Source organism: Amblyomma americanum, chromosome 9, assembly GCF_052857255.1.
Source record: "Amblyomma americanum isolate KBUSLIRL-KWMA chromosome 9, ASM5285725v1, whole genome shotgun sequence".
NCBI lineage: Eukaryota > Metazoa > Arthropoda > Arachnida > Ixodida > Ixodidae > Amblyomma > Amblyomma americanum.
This window is the reverse complement of record NC_135505.1, coordinates 63,034,233-63,055,690: the sequence shown is the minus strand read 5'-3', so window position 1 is coordinate 63,055,690 and position 21,458 is coordinate 63,034,233. Positions and strand designations below refer to the sequence as shown.

General features: G+C 45.3%; 1 protein-coding gene across 2 annotated transcripts; it reads left to right on the top strand.

The window, feature by feature from the left end:
- The first annotated feature begins 697 nt into the window (after positions 1–697).
- On the top strand, positions 698–20,912 carry LOC144103865 (uncharacterized). 2 transcript variants are annotated; one of them, XM_077636569.1, is made up of 6 exons: positions 706–740; positions 881–1,001; positions 5,190–5,346; positions 6,770–6,903; positions 9,005–9,140; positions 20,416–20,912. In XM_077636569.1, exons 2-6 carry the CDS (start codon positions 920–922, stop codon positions 20,552–20,554), a joined length of 648 nt encoding a protein of 215 aa, XP_077492695.1. In that variant the 5' UTR covers positions 706–740; positions 881–919; the 3' UTR covers positions 20,555–20,912. The 2 variants fall into 2 exon arrangements, with proteins under 2 accessions (XP_077492694.1, XP_077492695.1); XM_077636568.1 differs by having other exon boundaries at positions 698–1,001.
- Positions 20,913–21,458: the final 546 nt, after the last annotated feature.

Below are 21,458 nucleotides of genomic sequence, written 5' to 3'. Positions count from 1 at the left end.
TACGGGAATCGAATGTTGAGGCGTCGAACCAAAAAATTTTAATTTTTATTGGTCGATTTTGCATTTTTCACGCCGGAATGCATATAAGCACAGGGTAACACCGTTTCACTGTATGACGGCCTGTTCAGTCCTTGCGTGAATAAGGCTGCAAACCTAGCTTTATGTTTTGCGATAACAAATTCATTAGACGATACCTTCGAACGTCCACATACTGGAATAAGAAGGTTAAGAATGTTGAGTCTTTCTTGATAAGAATGATTATTCCTGGCACATTTTGTGTACAGGTGGACGCAGTGCACAGATACATGCGCTACTTATGGCAGCCTTATTATTCTCAGAGATAGTTACATAGAGTTTTGCAGGTTTTCTAGTCGTAACAATTATTAACTGATTGTCACAAAGGTGTGGAAGGAAGGGCTTGCGGAGCCGACGCTGTGCGGCCTTGAACGAGACAGGTCTGAATGAAACAGATCTGTAGCACGAGTTCCGGCTAGGGGCGGGGCAGAGGAAGCACTGATTGTTATTTCTGTCGACTGCATCCTTTGGGGCAGGGACTGCATCCTTTGATATGTACAAGGAAACTACGCAGACTCTTGGGCACTCCGAAGCCACATCCCGGATGAGGCAGCCTGAGTCAGTGAATGTGTGTAATCGTTCGGGTATAAAGGTGCTGTCTCAAAGACTGGCAGCCCGGGTGACCTGATCGCTTATTGCTCTTGAGTAAAAAGAAAACACAATTCGTAAGCAATTATTGCAACAGTCTTTCTCCTTGATCTATTGCCTTTTTCGCTTTTGCACTGAATGCAAAACTGCGTAGAGCAAATTTTCTGCAAAGAGGGCTCATTTGATTAATTTTTGAATGATTTGAATTCCATGGCAGTATAAAAGAATACAGGAGAGAGCGGAACCCTTTTCAAGAATGACGCCTCCATTTGAGTTGGCAACGCTGTCACTGGTGATTTTGCTGAGCATTAGCTCAAACTTGCTTTCGTCCGCGCAAGGTAAGTAGATTCAATATTTGTAAGCCTGCAGTGTTGAGCTGTATGAGTGTTAATTTGGAATTCTTTTTTGGAGATTAGTGCACTTCGGTAGCATACACCTGCGTGTGAAAGTGGACTTGCTCTTGTTTCGATACCATGATTTTGATGTGAGCGTGCACAGAACCGCGTGGTAAATACTAGCGGCGAAAGATGGAAAATATTCCTCGATATGCTTGGTGGACTTGTTGTGATATAATTTTTAAAATCTGTTGCATTCACGGAGCTGCTTCCCAGCATATTTGAATTAAGGTACCATATGGTTTCCTAGACTGTCGGCGTGAATGACATGCCTCTGAATGGCTATGGAAGCATAGAAGCCTTCACATCGCAAGAAGGTGGATATCTTATTTCCCGTTACTTGCCGTTATTTGCCGTCAGCAGCGTAAACCTGATTACTGTAGGCCTGCTGCGCATGCGCAGTGGCAGGTGCGCGGTTGGCTTAGACAACTGCAGATGCGCAACAGGCGTACAATAATCAGGTGTACGTGTCCGCTACTAGTTATCGCCTAGGCTGAATAGCTTTATTGTCAGCGACCCGTATACATCTGACAATGTACACTAGAAAAACATTTAGGTACAGCGACGTGGCTAAAAATTGCACCCCTTGTTATAACACGTCTGAATAGATGGTATAAAAAATTTATCTCCGGTCCAACTACTGCTAAACCTGCCAGGGAAGCGATTCTTTTCGCGCCGGCCTGGCTTCGAAATCCACTTCGGAAGAAATTTTATGTTTATTTCCCGCTATTGAGGCACGGCTGACAATGTCATGACGTCACGGGGAGGGTTTTGTCTGTTTCTCGTGGACTTTCGGCGACGCTGGATTTTTCTGGCTGATGACCCATATAATGCTCTCGCATTAAGACGCAGGTTTCGATGGCACGCAACTTTGTGCTCGTATCGCTCACTTGTTAGACGCATCTTGGCGTCTGTAACGTTGAGTGCGTTTCGCCCACTGGAAAGGCAGGGCGCCCACCCTGCCACCCTAATTAATTGGTTGATCGCGAGAGGTTGGTCACCCAATGAACGCTGCAGCTTACTGCTGCAGTGCCGCGTGTCTGCCACAACGTTGTCAGCCCTAATGTATGAAGCCCACATCTCTTCCTCACCCCTGCCACGTACCTCAAAGCGCGATTGAGCGTCCACTGTCCCAGGGAGCCAGTTATGCGCCTTCCTTTTCTCAATGTCATCGCAGCCTACAATGTTGTCAAAGCCAACGGCAATGAACACAGTGAACGCCGACGGTCTGTAGCTGCAGTGCCGCGTTTCTGCAAGAGCGTTGTGAATGGCAACGCGTGCAGCCCAAACCTTTCGCAACCACCACGAAGGTTAGAGCGCCGCTCTGGGGTCCACTGTCCAGTGGGGCAGGTGTGCACTTTTTCTTTGTTTTCGAAGAAGATTGAAGATTTGTTTCTAAAGTTGGTTTTGAAGAGCGGAAATGGCACAGTAACTCTCTCACATATAGCGCTGGAGACCCGAACCGCTCCGTAAGGAAGGTCGTTCTCCGGCCTAGGCGAAGGCTGCTTTACCTAGCGTAGTGAAGCTTTTCGCTTTAAAAAAAAATTGGCGGTGGTTCAGCTCCGGTTAAACCTGGAGTGACGCGATAGCTACAGCTTGCTGAGTGAAACTTGGTCACATGACCAACCACGTGATCAGCCACGGCATCGCGCCGCCGGCAGCTGCTCCACACCACGTGACCAACCACGTGACAGCGTGGCGGCGCAGCCACAGGGTGGCGCTCCGCCACGCTCGAGGCTCGAAATGCTACCGTAATGTAGTTATCGCTACAAAAAAAAAACATGTCGACGACTAGCTCTAGAAATTAAATACGAAATAAAACGCTAGCTCAGTGGCTAGAACGTTTGGCTACTGACCAGGAGTTCCAGGGATCGAAGCGGACAGCGGCGGCAGCCTTTCGACGAAGGCGAAGCGCAAAGGCGTCCGTTTGCGGTGCGATGTCAGTGTACGTTACAGATCTGCGCATGATCGAAATATTTTCGGAGCCCTCAACTACGGCACCTCTTTCTTCCTTTCTTTTCACACTCTCCTTTATTCGTTCCCTTCCGGCGCTGTTCAGGTGTCCGCCTAGATATGAGACAGATGCTGCGCCATATCCATTCCACCCCCCAAAAAACTGTTTTCATTTACAAATAAAGTGGTCTCCTTTTCTAAGAGAAAATTAATTAAAGCACTCAAATTTTGTTTCACTAATTTTTCCATGAATGTAAAGGGAAGGACAGCATAAGACACACTAGTAATAGTACCAAATATCTAATGCGTCCAAAAGTTCTTGCACAGGCGGCTTGTCGAACATGTTTCCGTGCCTAATGCAATGCCTCCGGCACTTTAGACCTAAAGTAATAGCGGATATCTCCTTCCTATATCTTTATCACTAGAAGAAAATCCCGACTACCGTTTACTTAAAATGGATCCAATTTTTGAGCCAATTTTGAGCCAAAATTGAGCCAATTATATATGCAACATTTTAGATACCGAGAATGCTCTAATTTTGCCTTAACTGATTCCTTGAGGGTTCCATTACCTCTGTGCGTTACACCTATGAGAAAATCATTACGCCCTGTATGTGAACAACGTTGTTAAATACTGTTGTCAGTCTATCCCACGAAAGTGCATTGAGAATTGCTGCAAATAAGGACAAACGTTTTGAACACAGACTCATATGACCTCAATTAACGCTTATATTCGAGTGTTGAAAAAATCTCACAATAGAATATGAAAAGCGCTCAGGGCAGGCACAGAAGACAAAGAGAAACACTTCCCCAGAGCTGGCGTGGTTTACAGAGCACCTAGTTCTACGAGTGAGTGAGCGAAAGACTATTGTCCAACAGAAGACGACCTCACCCTACCCTCGGGCTCTCCCTCTCAGTCGCGAGGTGAGGGCCAGGAGGAATTGGGGTGGACAAGGTCGCCGCGTCATATGCTGGCCTGTGTTTCTTGAATCCCGGCGGCCTCTTACGCCAGTTGGACGGCGAGGAGCTGGTGCTCAGGTTTCGGGCTACGCAGCAAGGTCTCTCAGGTGTCTCTACCATCTATTTTATTTGCCCTGCCTGGGGAATGCGCAGACTCCAAAATAATATGATCGATGGTCCCTCTCGCTCCACATTTCTAACATTTGGCATCCTCGATATCCGGTTTAATATGCTCAATTAATATTGGTTGCGGGTAGACGCCTGTCTGAAGAGGCCTCCACACCACCGCTTGCTGATTATTAAGCTTCACACTGGGCGGGGGAAGTTGCCTGCCGTATTGCCTGTAGTGCTGAGTAAATTCTTGATATGATATCAGTCGCCCATCTCTTCCGTGGTTCTCGAGGTGGGGCCCTTCTTGAGCTGCTCGCTGGTAGAGATCTCGAGCCAGCTCATGCGCAGCCTCGTTGTTAGGGATAGATTCGTGCGCGAGGGTCCATGTTATGTCCATTGGCCCGTCAAATTTTTTTGTCTTGAAATTTTGGATGTTAGTGGAGAGGCGCTCCCTCTACTGATATTTTGGATCAGAGTTTTACTGTCGCTTATAATCGGCATTTGGTGAAGAACCGCGCATCGGCTGTCACTCCTGTTTAGAAGACGCCAGGCACTAGACTAGTGCAACTAAATTCAATATAGTCAAACGTAACGGAAACCCGACGTTTGAAATGAAATTGTCAATGAAACTGCAGGAGCAGATACCGAGAGACAAATAGAAAGTAGACACGAGAAGTCCAAGGGGAAAATAATAAACAAAAATGTTGGGAACATTTGCAGCCCACAGGCTCAGAAAGGCTTGTGTTTTACTCTATGAACCAAGGCCGTTCTAATGAGCATATATAGAACTCACTTGTGAATTTGGAGAACTTGTTGAATATCTCTATCTTGCTTTCCCCTCTGTCAGGCTTCCTAATAAACACATTTACCTTGTGTGACAAACAACTACGAAACGTTTTCAGGTGTCCACATTAAGGTCTATGCAAGGGATGTTGTCGAAAATTTACATGTTTGTATCAGTCGATGAACCCGAGCAATATACTGCTCTGATTTCTTCGTCGCTCGTTTCACGTACAGAACTGCGAAGCCGCATTGGGACCTTTGTTGTTACTCAAGGATTCGCACTTTGATTCTTTTATCATAAGCTTCACTTTTTCTTTCTATGTAGCTATGGAAGAGAGTGAAAAGAAAGACCCGTGCGCTGTGGAAAAAATTTCTAGATGCTACGCAAGCTATCTTGACGCACTGACGTCTACGATGTCTTTGCCGGCGGACGAAAAAGTCTTGAAGGCCATGGGGGGTGCGGATGACGTGAGAGCATGCAGGTGTGTATATTCGATACTTGGCAAAAGAAAAAAAACAGCCACTTTTTAATATGCCAGAGGTGACATCTATTTTTTTTATTGGGATGTGCTGCATCATTTAAGGAAAAAAGACAAAACGCAATTTTTGGAGGTAGTCGCTTATAACAGAGGGCGATATCTGAGTTAACTCCTGAGAGAATACTAAGGAGCAGTCAATTCATGAAAACACAAAGCAAGAAACACAATTCAGGCGAAGAGATTGCATTAAACCCGTCAATAAAAGTTACGAGAAAAGATTGAATGAAATTGAAGAAAAAACGAAACCAATCGTCATATCAGTTTGCTTACAAGCATAACCCATTTTTCAAAGCACTTAGTGCCGTTGTTATGCGAATTTATACGCGTCACGCTGCTGCTAAAGGGTCGGGGTCCTTCCAAGTGCAGCCAGTAGATATAAAAATTTTCTTTGCCATGAAACTCGTCGAGCTTACCCAGACGTGAATTCATTCATGCTATTATGGTCATTTAGGACAACATCGAAATCTTCAATGAGGCAGAGTTATCTAAAATGAGTGCTATGGCCTTCTGTAGTCTTTGTGGCTCAATATGAGATTGGAGAGCAGGATTGCATGAACACTTTGCGCATGAGAAAAATTCAACTGAGAACAAAGAAATGAACATTAAAGCGCCCACATTTTGAAGCCTTGAAATTGGGGACCATTCAGAGTTGGCCACGAGAGACGTGGAAATGAACTACAACTAGATATTAAACCTGAGTGAAGTTTGCTCCGGTAATTGCGGCAGCACATCGCGACTAGGGCGCACGGAAGTGTCGATAAACTAATTGATGCGCACTTCTAATGCCTTCTCCCCAATTACATCCGCGGGCATACGAAATCAGTACCACCTGTGTGTGCCGTCAGCATTTCTATTCAACCGCGCGCAAGCTAGCCAATGTGGTAGTTTTTTTTTAATTGCATAAACGAAAATGCTGGTGGTCAAGAATTGAACTTTACAGTTTGGGACGGGGTGAGACGTGGTTAGCGTTCCCAGTACGGTAGTTTTCGGCTGTGTGTGCCGGCTGGGCTCAATGACCGAGCTGCACCTGGTCACCAAGAAAGTTGAGACCACAATTAGAAGTGGACAGTAAGGATTACTATCCGGTTTGATTTCTTGCATCAGGCAGTCACGAAAAGGTGAAAAAATGGCGGTAAAGATCAGTGCTCGGCCTAACAGGTAAATACTTTTTCTGTAATATAATTCTGTAATATTTCTCTTGCTTTCTTCGCAGCTATTATATCTCGCTGCTATGTGTGCATTAGTGGACCGGGGAGTCCTAACTTCTTTCGGACTCACCTACTTCATATATGCTGTGTGTGCAAGCGGGAAATAGGCCTGTATGTTTAATTGTATAACGGCAGAAGGCGAACGATTTCTTTTGCAGCCGCCTGAAGGAGAAGTTACCGTGCCACAAGAGGATCGAGCGTTGCCCAAAAAACATTATGGAGCAATTTTCCCGACAACAGGAAAGCTACAAATTTATCGAAGATGTGTTTTGTGGCAGAAGCGTCAGGAATGGTAACAAAGTCCTTCGTCCTTCATCTAGGCACGCTCTCTTTAAAGTATTAATAGTATTGCCATTCAATAAATATTTCCCTTTGCACAAAACATTACATTAAAGGTAGCCCACGAAAGGTCGGTAGAGGAGGTTGGACTTTTCTAACGCCAGAATTCGTTGAGGTTTTTAAGAGGTTCTAAAAAGGCTAACCATGCCCTTAAATAATGTTGCTTATGAGATCCATTTACAAGAAATATACAAGACAAGAAAGTGGTACAGAAGCGTAACGTAAAAGCGATGACTTCATTCAGAACGTTTGGGTTGCATTTTTCGACCATTGAATTAGCTTGAGAAGCCTAGAAACCAGTGTATGACTAGAACGATCTTGGTGATTGTTGTCAAAAAGGGCCAAAGAATGCTGCGATATATCTGTGTATATCTCGCGTGTTTGTGGAGAAAAATTGGAAACTGGGGTGGCACAATTATACCATAAGCATCCTTTGTAAAACAAAATGACAAACAAAAGTTTCTGAGCTCACTGCCCAGAAAGTAACCAGAATTACAAAAAAGGCATTCCATTCCGCAGAACTCTGAGCAAAACGCTGCAAATATTCTTTACCTCAGCTTTACTAGGTTTCTGAAGCTTCTGGGAATGTTGCGGTACCGCAACAATTCCATATGAAGAAACGACAGACAAGGAGACGTTCTTGTCTCCTAAATTCAATCCCAGGAGAAGCCAGACAACCTAAAGCTTTATCTCTCCCGTAATTGCATTTCACTACAGCTATGTCACTCAATAACTTTTTGCTAACAACAATTAACTAAAAAATGGTATGGCGCTCTCGAGAGATGTAATCAGGGCCATAAACTAAGCCTTTTCCGAACGGAAGTAGCAGCGAATGATTCGATACACATTATTTCTGGTAGACAAAGGACCTTGCAAGAACCCAATAGTTGTGAAAATTTTAGCGGCAAGCAGTGTCCTCATGGGCCATTTTGTGGGGCTCGTTTTGCACGGACAGTGTTTCATACCTCAAAGAGGTTAGAGCAAATCGCGACCTCCTCACTCGAAATTGAAATTCTGTTCGCACAGCAAGAGTCTCGCTTTATTGAATAAAATCACACCTCTCGTTTCCTACACTGGGAAAGGATGAAATACATGACATCAGGGATATAGCTAAAACTAATTCCTGGTTAAAATGTAACGCTTAATATTTACCCGAGTTCAGGAACCAAACAGGCAAAGGAGAGAAAAGAAAACAATTCTATTCACTGTAAAATAAACGCATATCCGCCGCTGCCTTTGCATGGAAAACATTAAAGTGGTCCATGCGAGAACACAAAACACAAATATAGGACTTGGGGAAACGAAAAAGAACAGGTTGCGTTTTAATGCGGTGTGAAGAAGCGGGATGAAATAAAGCGAACGATAATAAAATGTTTCTTTGAGACATGATTATTAATAAAAAAATCAATTTTAGGGGAAAGGAAATGGCGCAGTATCTGTCTTACATATCGTTGGACACCTGAACCGCGCCGTAAGAGAAGGGATAAAGGAGGGAGTGAAAGAAGAAAAGAAGAAACAGGTGCCGTAGTGGAGGGCTCCGGAGCAATTTCGGCCACCTGGGGATCTTTAACGTGCACTGGCATCACACAGCACACGGGCGCCTTGGCGTTTTTTGTCCACAAAAGCGCTGCCGCCGCGGTCGGGTTCGAACCCGGGAACTAAGGAGCAGTTGCCGAGCGCCCTAACCACTGAGCCACAGCGGCGGGTGAGACATATGTTTGCAGTATTGTTTCTTGATATATGACAGTCACCAACGTTGACAATATTATCATGGTCGTCTGTTATGCAAAGTGGTCGTGGAACAGTGCTTTAGCAAGGCTGATGTTAGCGACATAGATCAAAGGTTAATTCAAGCTTACAATATTTTTTAATTGAAATGAACCATTTTTAAAAGCAGTGTAATTTCAATGCACAAACTTTTGCATCAGTGCGCATAAATACCTCTTAATTCAAGTTCCCATCAGCAAAAAGGAGAGCTTAGGTGTTAAAGACCTCATATATATTCATTAGCTCTCGCGCAACTCTCTAAATTGCTCCATGATTTCTGGTTCTAGATCGGACGCGGCGTTATATTAGCGCACTAGTGACCCGCTGCGTGGAAATCAAAAGATTCTTGAAATGCAAGTTGAGAGGGCTCAAGCAGTGGAAACTGCGAGGGCAATCTTTCTTCTCCACGTCGTTTCTTTGCAAGTAAGTGTGAATTTGTTAATTTACTTAACTTCGTGCCGTGATGTGTAGACGTTTTGAAAGCTGGAAATATAAAATAGTATATATATTTAATAATTTTTCAGTCCATTCCACTTTTGTTTTGATAAACACTCTCAGCTAATGTTTTCTCGTGGTGCAACACAAGTCTGAAATGCTTAGAGAGCGTGTAATTTTCGTTTATCAGCAGAAAAAAGGCAATTTTTACGTATCAAATCATTTTTTTGAAACATTATGGAACAAGTTCTGTTCATCTTACTTATTTTTCCGCTTTTTTAAAGCGGCCTACTAAATTTGCGACATTGCATCGGTGATACCTCGGACACACCACTTACTTTACTCACATGGAAATCCAGGGGTGCAACCTAATGCTGTCTGTTTACTGTATAGAACGGCAACTCGAGGGCAATTCTTGTCAACGTCACGTGTACGAGCCGTGCAACAAAATCCGCATTTATATCGTAAAACGTTCTCGAATGGTCATGTTTATCGTTCAGTCCAAATCCACCTTTCACAGCGTCCCCCAAATATGCGCGGAATGCTTCAATGTAGGGCTAAAGTAAATTATCGGCAGCTATAATTGGAGATAAGGTCTTGTTCTGTCGTCACTGGTAGGTGCCGGTGCAGCACTGAGCTTTGTAAAATACGACAATGAGAGCAGGTCCGCGTGATTGTCACTGAATACGCATTGTATGCTTGAGAATAGCGCGCGCAAAAAATAGGCGGAAGAAACAACTTGAACTACAACAAGAGGAAAACCGTTCAATCACGCATACTTTATCGACAGGTTTTATTTCTCCATCAAGATGTTCACGCAGTGTGAAAGCATATTATCGTATGCACATGAAACGCCGATGTTGTAGCGGGACCTGAGAAGAGCAAAACATGCTTTTAGCTGCGTGAGAGCACAAACAGCTGCTGAAAGTAAAATGAAAGCAAAAAAGGAACGTTTGGTTTTCAAAGTGACCTGTTTTATTTCTACGAGCTATATTATATAACACTCTGTACAGATTCGATGCTTTAAATTTAACCCAATGGTTTCCATCAATCGTGATACTCCTATTATTTCCCTGTAAGAAGCAGCCTTTGCTTCAACCACTCCTTAACCATCTCGAAATAACATACTCGTCGCCATATACTCAAGGATTGCTCACTCTCCACCACCAAAAGAAATATCAATATGAATGGATCAAGCTTCCAGACCTAAGAAAGAGGGAACGAGGCACCATTCATTCCAACTAATCAAACCGAAGAGCGCCGAAGGTGCGAAGGTTCAATTATTGAGAGATCACCGAATTTCTTTCCGTAAGAGGTGAATAATATGCTTCCGATAGTGAACCTGACCTAACTTTCTGCACAGGAATGATACCGAATGCTCAAATATACGTGTAAACTCGCTTTGGCATACCTGAATCACACGTGTTGAATGAGGGAAATTTGCTCAAACAACATCTTCACACATATTGGCTTCTCGCGGGATCCCTGCATTTGTATTCCATTGCGTATTGCTATAATTTGCTAAGTAGAACACATTCAGCCCGATTTGTAATGCCAGAAATGCTTTAGGCCAAGTCAGTGTTACTCTGGCGCGAGACGATTTATTTCAGAGCATCGCATCTGCATCTCGACATCAATAAAAATTTCGAGACCACCATACATCTGATGCGAGAAATATGCACAGGGAGTTTGATTAATCCTCGATGAATATTTTCAATCGTTTACTCTACGCCAAGGCTTCGCACACAGGACAAATTTTTGGGGGATTATTCGTATGTGTTGCTTCTGAAGAGAAGCTGCCTTTCCCACTGCAAATATTTCGATTCGATATTGCCGTAGCTTTTTCGTCCCACCCCTGCGTGGGCGTCTAGCGGGCGGATGCTTTGTAGAGGGTGAGTGTCACCACTTCGTCCACTATTGCGTGCGCTGCCAGACACCCTTAGAGCGCGTGGTGGTGGTGGTGGTGAAAAGCCTTTATTATATGAAAGAGGTGAGGCTCTTTAAAGAGCCCCGCAGTGGGTGGAGTCCTTATTCCGGGACCCCATTGGTCGAAGCCGCCAGCTTAGCCCTCTTGACCAAAGCCTTTTGGGACTGAAGGTCCGAACAGCCAAGCAGGGCCGCCTCCCATTCCTCTCTGGTAGGGTTGGGGTGGGGGGAAAGAGCTGAGTTGCGCTGGCAAGCCCAAACCATGTGGTAGGTGTCAGCCACCTCCCCACAGTGTTTGCACCTGCAAGTGAACGTGGGATCGAAGTGTTTTAGTACTGCCGGGCACAGCATTGTGTTCGGAAATAATCGGTGTAGAACGCGTTCGTTTGCTTTCCTCAGTCCCTTTGCAGGCGCCGGATAGAGTCGATGCCTATCCTTATAATAGGATGTGATAGCTTTGAAGGAGAGTAAGTAGCTACCTTCAAGTTCCAGGTGCTCAGGAGCCAATGGGAACGCCCGGTGAATGAGTGCTCGGGCCGCCGCGTCTGCAGCTTCGCTTCCTGCTAGGCCTTGATGGCCCGGAGTCCAAACCATGCAGCGGGGTGTAGGATCGGTATCCCGGCTGCAGTTCCTTAGTATTCGTTCCGTAGTGGAGTTCTCTAGCCAGCCTCATAATTGCGACATGCCGAACGCGAGTCCGTTATTATGTGTTTGGATTTTGAATCAGAAGCAGCTAGGGCGATGGCAACCTCTTCAGCTTGTGTTGGGCCTGGGGCTCGAAAGGAAAAACGGCAGCGGTCTCGGTCACAAAGGAGATGCCCTCGACTCAACGTGGCAAGCTCACTCGGAGACCAGGTACCAAGTGACAAGGGGGTTGGTCGTTTGGTGCCCAGCCTTCGCCGGTCGCAAGCCAGAGAATGGGTCGGAACCAAAGGTTCACAAACAAAACAAAGTTTATACAGCTAAGAGACGATACAAAGGATTTCACAATCACTCGTTCGAGCACATACAAAGTGATTTACAAATACAGTGCAACTCATGCTAAGTAACCATAGAGAGAGATTAAAAATACAACAAAATCTTGCACCTAAAGTGCACTAACACAGAGAGAGACAAACAAATAAAACACAATTTTTTCACCGGGCACTGCGACAATCCGACGACCTGAGGAGCACGACGGGGCCGATCCGCAGGTTGTCGCATGTCGCCTCGCTGGTCCTTGGCTGGCGGTGTGGTGTTCTCTCGGCAGTCGAGCGGGCGTGCTACTCGGAAGCCTGAAAGGCGGCTCGGGCTAACCGACAGCGGTTGAAGCCCCTCCTTTATAAGAGCAGTCCGCGTCTGTTCTTCGCGCCAAGGTAAGCGCGCACATACACTCAGTTTCAAGTGCACAAGCTCCTCCTTCTCGCGCCGGGCGCGCGACCCCATTGGTCGATCGCGGAAACCGCCTTCCAGAAATTTCTGGTTCCATCTCGCATGTGAAGACGCCGGCGCGAGAGCGAAGGGGAGAGGGTTCCACTTTAGCGTGGACAAGGTTACCCCCTTTCCGTTGACAACGAGCAGGAACTTCGACATTCCAGAGAAATCGACGCCGCGTGCGGCCATGCCTCCCTCGGCACCGCATCGGCGAGCTGAGTTGCAGCAGTACGCGCAAAGCTACGCACCCTCCGGGGGGTCCTTCCCCGCTGTTTTTTTTTTGTTTTATTTTCAGCGCGCAGGCGCGGTTGCTTACGCGCTGCGCCCTTTCTTTCTAATATGCGCCGAATTTTGTGACAGTGAGAGCAGGTGGGTCCGCGTCAGTGGCGCTTCAACATTCGGATACAACTCAAGAACGAATTGGCAGATGTCCCTTTAAGGAGCCCCTCATAAATGACATAAAAAGGTTCTCCCGTTCTCTCTTTGACCAATCCCCTTGGCGTGGCTAGCTTTAAGTCGCAGAGGAGGTGGATTAATGGGGAATAACCATGGATAAATCGGAATAACGGCGGCTCCTTTAAAGTTCGTTGGCGTCACTGGTTTGGGGATGCCTTCTTTGAGGGACATCTGCCGCTTTGTTCTTGAGTTGAATTTGACTACAGATGGTATATTTGGGCGGATTGCTGTGAATGGTGCTTCTGGAAGAAGAGGAAGGATGGTGGAGGTGGGGTGGGAGGGCGGCTCGAGAATGGCTGTGCGTAGATGGGCAGTCCAGTCCCATCCGAAGACTGCGGTTGCTGTGGATTTGTGTCGACAGGCGGTGCTTCCGGTTGGTCGGGGAACCTCATTCTCCACACACAAGATTTGGGGGGGGGGGGGGGGGGGGGGTTCGGAGGCAGTAGTGCCTCTATTGCAGTAAAAGACTGCCGGAGACAAGTACACTGTGGGTTTTCTGTTCAAGTTAACTTCCTTGCATAAAGACTTGCCATTCCATGGCTACATATATTATTCTAAAACAACCTGGAGTGAATTCCAGAAATAAATGTCATTTTCATTGTACCACTAGAGACTTAGAGGACTTGGAAAAAACATTTAGGCCACCTTCGGCGGATCTTTTGCATGTTTTAGTATACTGTCTTGTCCTTGATTGTGTTAAAGCTCGGCCGTAAGGGTATGACGCAATAGTGCTAATGAACCTATGCCCATATTTGCGAAACTGCTCATTCGCTGCTTTGAAAGGCTGTCGACAGTACTCATACGACACCTGACACATTACTGTAACGGTTAAGCGATGCGCCACTGCCCCGGCAGGTCCCTGTTTCAAGCTGACCACCACTGTTGGGGGGGGGGGGGGGGGGGCAGTGAGACCAGAATGCTCTTCCCGAGCAATCTGTCGCGACCAACCATTTATTTAACTGCCACCTGCAATGCTGGGTAACTTCTCACAATCCAATGAGGACGGATACTACATGCCACAGTGGGCAGGTTGTGTTGACGTCACAAGGTTCGCTCCGCACCACGCGTGACAGTGGTCACAATTTCCGCTTGCCCAGGACCTTCCAGTGCTGACAAATCAATAAAACGGTGTTGTTCACGTAAAAATTACTAAAGACACTGGATGATTTAGTAGAAAAAAAGCGTGCTTTAAAAGAAACAATGGGAGATTGCCGAGAAATTAGGTTCTCATGAGCCAACGTTACCCATACGTTAGCAAAAGTCAAAAACGAAGTCCACGTGCTCTTTTGGGATACTGCCCTACTATTAAGATCGCTTTAAAAGCCCTACTCCTATTAGCCGCTGCCGGTCGACAACGAATAGAAGCAGGGCGTTTGCATCGACCTCTATTTTATAACGGCGCCGAAATAGACCCCCGTATTTTTTTTCTCACAAAGGGGTAGAGAAATTACTAAGGCTATAAGATATGATTTGATTTATTGTTGTTTAACGTCCCAAACCGACTCGGGCTATGAGACGTCGTGGTAAAGGGCTCCGGAAATTTCGAACACATGGGGTTCTTTTAACGTGCACCGACATCGCACAGTAGACGGGCCTCAAGAATTTCGCCTCCATCGAAATGCGAACGTCGCGGCCGGGATCGAACGCGCGTCTTTCAGGCCAGCAGCCGAGCGCCATAACCACTTAGCCACCGCGACGGCTTTAAGGCCGTATTAAGTCATTACTATCAGGAAAATGTGATGCATGACAGCAGAAAGGTGGGAAACCTTAGACTCATGAAAAACACTGTACAGTGAGAGTGCAAAAAGGAATTAAAAGACAGGAGCTGCTGTGAGCGGAAACTGCGGTTCACGAAAAGAGCATGAAACAAGACGGAGAAACCAGAATCCTCTCGTCTTCATCGAAACCTGGCGCATGACCAAACTTATACATAAAATAAACACGCGATAAGGCCACTAATTTTATTCAAACAGGAGCTGTGGTAAGGTTATCATTGCCGACATAACTCAAGAGACTGCAGAAGTCGCAACTACTGACGTCCGCAAAAGCCATCGTGCCGCTTCAGAAAGTTAAATACTGTCCCCCTGCTACCGAACCAACCTGCTTAGATTTCACACGGTACGGTTTGGTTCAAGACCTTTTTCCCAAGGAGTTCATCCCATCAAAACCGACCACCAGGCTGGGGGAAATCTTGCAGCCATTAAAAAACCGGTGGGTACCCAGAGGACCGGTGGTTTCAGGCCAGCACCCCCCTATGCGAGGCTGATGCTCTACCGTAAGACCATCGCTTCGGTTTAAAAGGCGCGGCCTATTTCGTGACTGTATAAGTCGCTAGAAAAAGCATGTCAGTATTTTTTCTGCAAAGATAGCAGACATACGTGTTATATTAAGCTGAGAAACGGGTGCGGTTTCGTCCAACCCTTTCTGGTGTTTCATAAAGTTCGTCTATTCGCATTTCACTCAACTTCCAGAGTAGCAGCTAAGTATAGCTAGATTGGGCAAGAGGGCTAGTTTATGCAGGTGTATCCGTAGTTTGCTCCCTGAGAAGCTATTGCAAATCTTGGCATGTGGAGAATTTAGGGCCGTTTTGTGAAGAGCAGCCACATTTTTGACGCTGAGCGCTAGGCCTCAACATGCTATAGAATCACCGCAGGCAATCAGACCGAAGTAGGGCAACTTTCTGCGTGACAGATCCTCACGAGATCGCGGTCTGATTGAAGAACGTTTTCACGGAGTCTACAGAACTGGAGGCGACGTACTTCTGTGCCTTAGATGGCTCCGAGGGATGGAAGCTCGTTACCACCGCGTTCACACATTACTAATGGAAAGGACCACGGTAATTTTGCAATCAGTGAGCGTGAAAGCGAAGGTGCCATACCAGCCGGAGGTGCCTCCCGTCGTCGTACTTTCTTGTTTGCCGCGTTTGTTGCCGCTGATTTTTGTGTGATACACTGATATCCCTCCCCGTCCCCCCCGCCAGCGGCGAACGTGACTCCCATGCGCGCGAGCCGCCGGGAATGTGGAGAGAAGGCACTCCTGCTACTCTGCTCATTTCCCAACACGAGGCTCTTCCTTGGCCCCTCTCCACTGGGAAAAATGTACCCGGATGACCTTAACCGCGAGTGCAGGTTCTGTGCCGAAATAGCCGCATATGATCGCATACCACGGAAATATAATGAAGAACCTCCAACTGAAGGTGTAGTACAATTTCCTTCTCTTGAGCAATGGGAGGCCGTACTGGTCAGCTCGGACCCGGGCAATCAAGCATTGAACATCGAGTGGGTCGCTTAAGTCGCCACCAGCCATAGGCTTGAGGCCATCTAGCGCGGATCGCGTGCATCTGCATTTTCACGAAACAAACGTTTTCCAATCCAATCGCAACACTGACCGGACGTCGCGACTGCGTGCAGCCAACTTTTGTAAGGGTTGCAAGCCTGGGCTTGTGTGCAAAGTATTGCTCCTAGATAAGTAATGCCCGAGGGGTCAAAAAGAAGTGTGCGCTGCGGGAACCTCTATCTGGCTGCCCTCCACCTGACTCCCACAAGCACCCCTTTGCTTCACGCCGACACCCGAACCTAACGCCGGTCGACTTCAACGACTTTCGCCTCCATAGCTTCCATGTAAATTTCGCCTCCATTGATACTTGACCGCCGCGGCCGGGATCAAACCTGCGTGTTTGGAGTCAGCAGTCGAGCGCCATAACCGCCGAGCCACAGCGGCGGCTCATTTCTGAGACGTATATTTTTGTTGAAAGAGCAGAAATATTTTTTTTGCCGATTTCTTTTCCAACCTCTTTGTGCAGTTATTTGTTTTCTACGGACCTTTGCTTTACTTCCATTGAAAAGAGATAGGTTGCATACGCTGAATCTTTGCTGTGTCATATTTCAACCACAATTTTATTTTTTTCTTACCTTCTGCGAGCCTTAGCGCTTTTCTTTCACAGGTATTAATTTTCATTGTTCTGATTGTGTGCTATCAACAATTCAGCTAAAAAATCATGCCACTCATACCCACCTACTTGGCTAGAACTTTCTAGGCACTAAGTTGAGCGGCTCGTGCAGAAAGCTGGAAGAAGACATCCTGATGCATGTGTGTGAAATACATGGTACACAGATTGGCAGGACACAAAGTTGGTCTGTGATAGGCATCGTTCTCTAGAGCCACTCAGATATCAAAAGGCTCCCTCACTGCAACTATTTCACATACATCTGTTGTCTGCAGAAATCATTTTCATTCAAAATTCATAATAAACATTTCTTCATTCCTCAATAAAATCTTGGACGCCATAAAACCTGCCTGCGTCCTAGCCAGCGTTGCTTAAACTAGAAAAGAAGAAAATGGTTCTCTGTTTCATACAAAAAATGGCAAGATATACAGCAAAGGGTTCAGATGTATAAGGCAGGCATCATATCGCACCAATTTTCCTCCATTGGGTGCGTTTCTGATGAATCTGCTCGTTTCTTTTGCAAATGCTATGGGGACGAGAGGTCCTATAGAGATAGAGTGGCCAATGAACTGCGAAGTTTCTTTAAAATTCTGCAGCACTTGAACAGAAGGCAGATGAGATACCTTGCTTTCACTTTACTTAAAAGAGGTCGTTTTGTAATTATTATTTTTGCTGTGTCAGTGTGCTCAATAATGGCACTGCATTCAAGGTATTCGTAGTATATATAATAGAAATGTACTACATAAAAGTAAACAATGAATTCCCCAAGAAAGCAAGGTATTGATGACGACTAGTTTTCACTGGCTGTTCACAAAGCGGTTCGCAAACTATGACATCGTTGAACTCAGCTCCCTACAGCTCAGAATAGCGTGCATTGGACTCAAGATGTACAGTACGGGCCCACTCCAGGTACGAGTTAAATCTGCATGGCGTCCAGCTGGACGCCATCAGAATGAATCTAAATCCTTCATGTAAACAGCATAGAGAACCTCGTGTCCACCGCACAATTTTCTTACTGGGCTTAAGTTGAGTTTTCTTTGCATAACTTGAGAATGACACCAGCTCTCAAGAAGACTTTAAGACCGTTTAATAAAGCGCATAACTTTGTTTCCCGCGAGATTTCTTGTGTAAGTTTAGATATTTAGCACTTTTCCTTCTAATCAGTCGCTGCTGCTTGTCTGAAGCTCTGCAAGTATTAACCTGAACATAGTTCATTTACTTGACGTTTAACTATGCGTGAATATTCACCAGTAGCAACCCGGTATTGTTTGTGGTAACTAGTATGAGTTTAACAACTGTGCTTTAATAAGGACAATAATGTTTTGCAACTGAATGGGCAATATAATTGTCGTGAAGTGGTGACTAGGTGATTGAGATAGTTCAGTGCTATGCGAATAGAATGTCATTTTTGCAAAAATATTATTTTTTAGGTGGTATGAACACTAGTGTGCTTAATTATTTGTTTCCGGTGGTGTTTGGTCAGGCCGATATGTTTAAGACCCAGTGGTACTATAGTTCTTGTTGTAAACGAGAAAGGGGGCCATTGATTGTGTTTCGTAGGGTTTTTGAATGGAAAACCAGCGCATAATTCTTCTGTAGTTTAAATAACAATATTATATGCATTGTGCACATGTTGTAAGCTTACTTATGAAAAAACAGGATAAATCATTTTGAATGCAAGGTCAGTAAAACGATTCAGTGGTAGTGGCAAGAAAATACGGCTGTGAATATCACACAATGAAAGTTAATATTTCCTGAAACAGCGTGAAAAATATACAGACGCTGAGAAGAAACGCAGACACGAACGCTGCCTTGAAACTCAACAGTGATCTACCAACAACTCGCCTAAGCTTCTAAAATGGCAGTAGATAATCTTAACGTTTACGTCAAAAAGGCATGAAGGCATAAGGCTGAAGGACTGCTAAAGTGACGGTGCGATGAGTGCGTGGGTGCATAGTAGCCAGTGGCTATCTTAATGACCTCCGCTATGCATGAGGAAAGCGCTGGTGAACACTCTCAACACTCTCAAGAACACTCTCCAGGAGATTACACAGCCGGCGCATCAGTTTGTAGATCAATGAGAACGAAATTCGAAACTTGTGAGTTCGAATTAAATATTTGACATGCGGCGGCTTTTTATTCTCTATTTTAATCATTATTCTCAAGCGGTAACATAGTAACTCAATTAATTTTCTACAGATAAGCATGACAAATCCAAAAGAATAGAAACCTACGACTACAGTCCTTCGTGTAGGCAACTGTTGGCTTTCTTCGTATATTTTTCATAACAATCCCCTCATTTCCCTTCCCAAGTCTGCTCAATAGCTTAATGAGGGCCTACGTTCCGGCAGTTTTGATGCCATAGGTAGCACAAGATGGTTCCCGAAACCCTTCCACCCTTCCCTTGGACAATGTCCCACGTAACACTCGCATTAATGCAGAACGTACAACACCCAACAGTACGGACGAGGTTGGTGATGCTCGACGCTCCGAAGGCTTGGTTAGACGAAACATAAATGCCCCAAAAGCAGAAGACAGGATAGCCGCCTCTGTAGCTAAGTTCGTAGAGCATAGGATCCGATATTAGGAGGCAGTGGGTTCGAATCCCGCCAGCAGCGCCTGGTTATTTATCTTCTGCTTTCTAATCAATTAGATCGATAAAATAGTGACTCTATTAATTTCCCAATGATCAACGCCACGAAATAAAAAAACAGAAGCAGTCCTATCCATTCTCCTTGGTTTCGGCGACTATTGGCTTTCTTCATTTATAGCTCATATTATGTGTTTTAAACGATTACCGAGTTGCGTCTATAAAATAGACGTCGGCAAAAAACTAAATAACACGTTTTGGTAATACTTGTGCCATCACAGTAAATTAATTATAGGATCGCGAGCTTGCAGAATTAAATTTTTGTGAAGGTATGTGCGAAAAAAATACTAGTGGGTAGCGTTTCTGGCTATACATGGTTATTGGCTTTTCGCGTTTTGTTTTCATCATGGTTTTTAAGCCTGTTGTGAGAAGCACTAGTGTTTTGTAAGTAGATTTATTGCCCTATATTTCGTTTGAGGTGTCTGTTGCTTGCTACCATTACAGGCGCGGGTATTTCATTGATGAACAAATTCCGCTGTCATGCCTGCATGTCGTCCACACGTTTGTATCGATTTCCTACTCTTTGAGTTCGAAAACAAGAATTCCCTCTCAGCCCTCCATACTATATAAGCGAGAAGAGGGGTCTCTTTAGCGTTCCGTTTTAGCACAGGCTCGCCTACCGACTCTTGTTTTCTATGAAGCTTTTTCGAAGCGTCCCAGTTCAGCTCGTCTAGTACGAGCATATCTCGCCAAAAATGTGACGCCCCTTTGATTTTCAGTCTCTCGTAGGGGAAATTGGCGGTGGTATGACCGGCCATCCTTTGCCCACCCTTTTCTATTTCATCATTGCGCCTTTTAATTCCCATTTGGCGAAAGGTTTCGTGGTGCTCTGCCATTGCCATCATTAAATTAATTCTTTTTTTATTTTTCAGGGCCCTACGGACCTCCGGGGATTGTGTGCACAGTTCGCTGAAGAAACTCTGTTTCATACCTTTCAAACTTTTCAAAGTGAATATTGGCGATGCTACTCATGCTTTAGCGGAACTTGCTGGCTGCAGCCCGGATAGCTGAAACCAAGCTCCTCGTGCGTCATTGCTTCCAGTAGTAGCAGCAGGTCTGCTATGCTGGATGGGGCTTCCTTCTTACAACTGCTAAAATAAATCGACGTTCGTGAATGTCTTATTATAAGGAACACCTGGTTGTTCTTGTATAGACTGCTAATATGAGTGAAGTAAACTGTTTTAATGCCGTTATTTTAGGTCTATTTTAAAAGTACACCTCAAAGATTTTACCAATATATCAAAGCGACTTCCCGGTAACAACCCTTTTTACGTATTCTGTAATGCTTTTCTAAATTCCTTGCTTGCGTGACGGAAATCTTGTCTCCAAACATTCAAGTTTCTATAAACACTGAACAGTTGGAAGCAGGCCATAAATATACTCCTTGATCCGCCGTAATAGGGGACGAAATGAAAGCAGTTGTCACGATAAGCATCAAGGTTGTTCCGCTGAGTTTAATGTTATATGCCTATAGCACATTGCTATTGACTTCGCCACCATAACAGGTTCGGTATTAACTAATCTTTTTGGGCAAAGTGAACATGCTTAATACAAAATGATTGCAAATAACAGAAACCACGAAAGCTTGCTCACCAGTGACCGAAAAGGCTTCCCTACGGATCCGAACACAGGTGCAAAACCTGGAAGAAAAAGCTGAGTTCTAAAAAATTGAAATTCGATGTTAAAGCTACGTCTGAGTTTTACTCGTCCGATTGATGACATCTTTCGGAAGATGGCCCACTGTGCGCAGGATTGAGAAGCCAGCGGATCCAAAGCAGCCACTATCGCTTTGGGTCGTTTTTGAGAGCTAAGTGTTAGAACCCAGTTCCTAGAAGTTGGGGCAGCATTGGTGCCATGATGAGGGCGTCTGCTCGGTCAAATGCGAGAAATGCGAAGAAAGGCACCGTATAGAGAG

What these genes read in the sequence shown, in the direction of transcription:
- LOC144103865 (XM_077636568.1), top strand. Translation starts at nt 920, where the DNA reads ATGACGCCTCCATTTGAGTTGGCAACGCTGTCACTGGTGATTTTGCTG. An exon ending in GATGACGTGAGAGCATGCAG is followed by an intron (nt 5,347 to 6,769) that starts GTGTGTATATTC and finishes TTTCTTTTGCAG; the next exon opens with CCGCCTGAAGGAGAAGTTAC. An exon ending in TGGCAGAAGCGTCAGGAATG is followed by an intron (nt 6,904 to 9,004) that starts GTAACAAAGTCC and finishes TTCTGGTTCTAG; the next exon opens with ATCGGACGCGGCGTTATATT.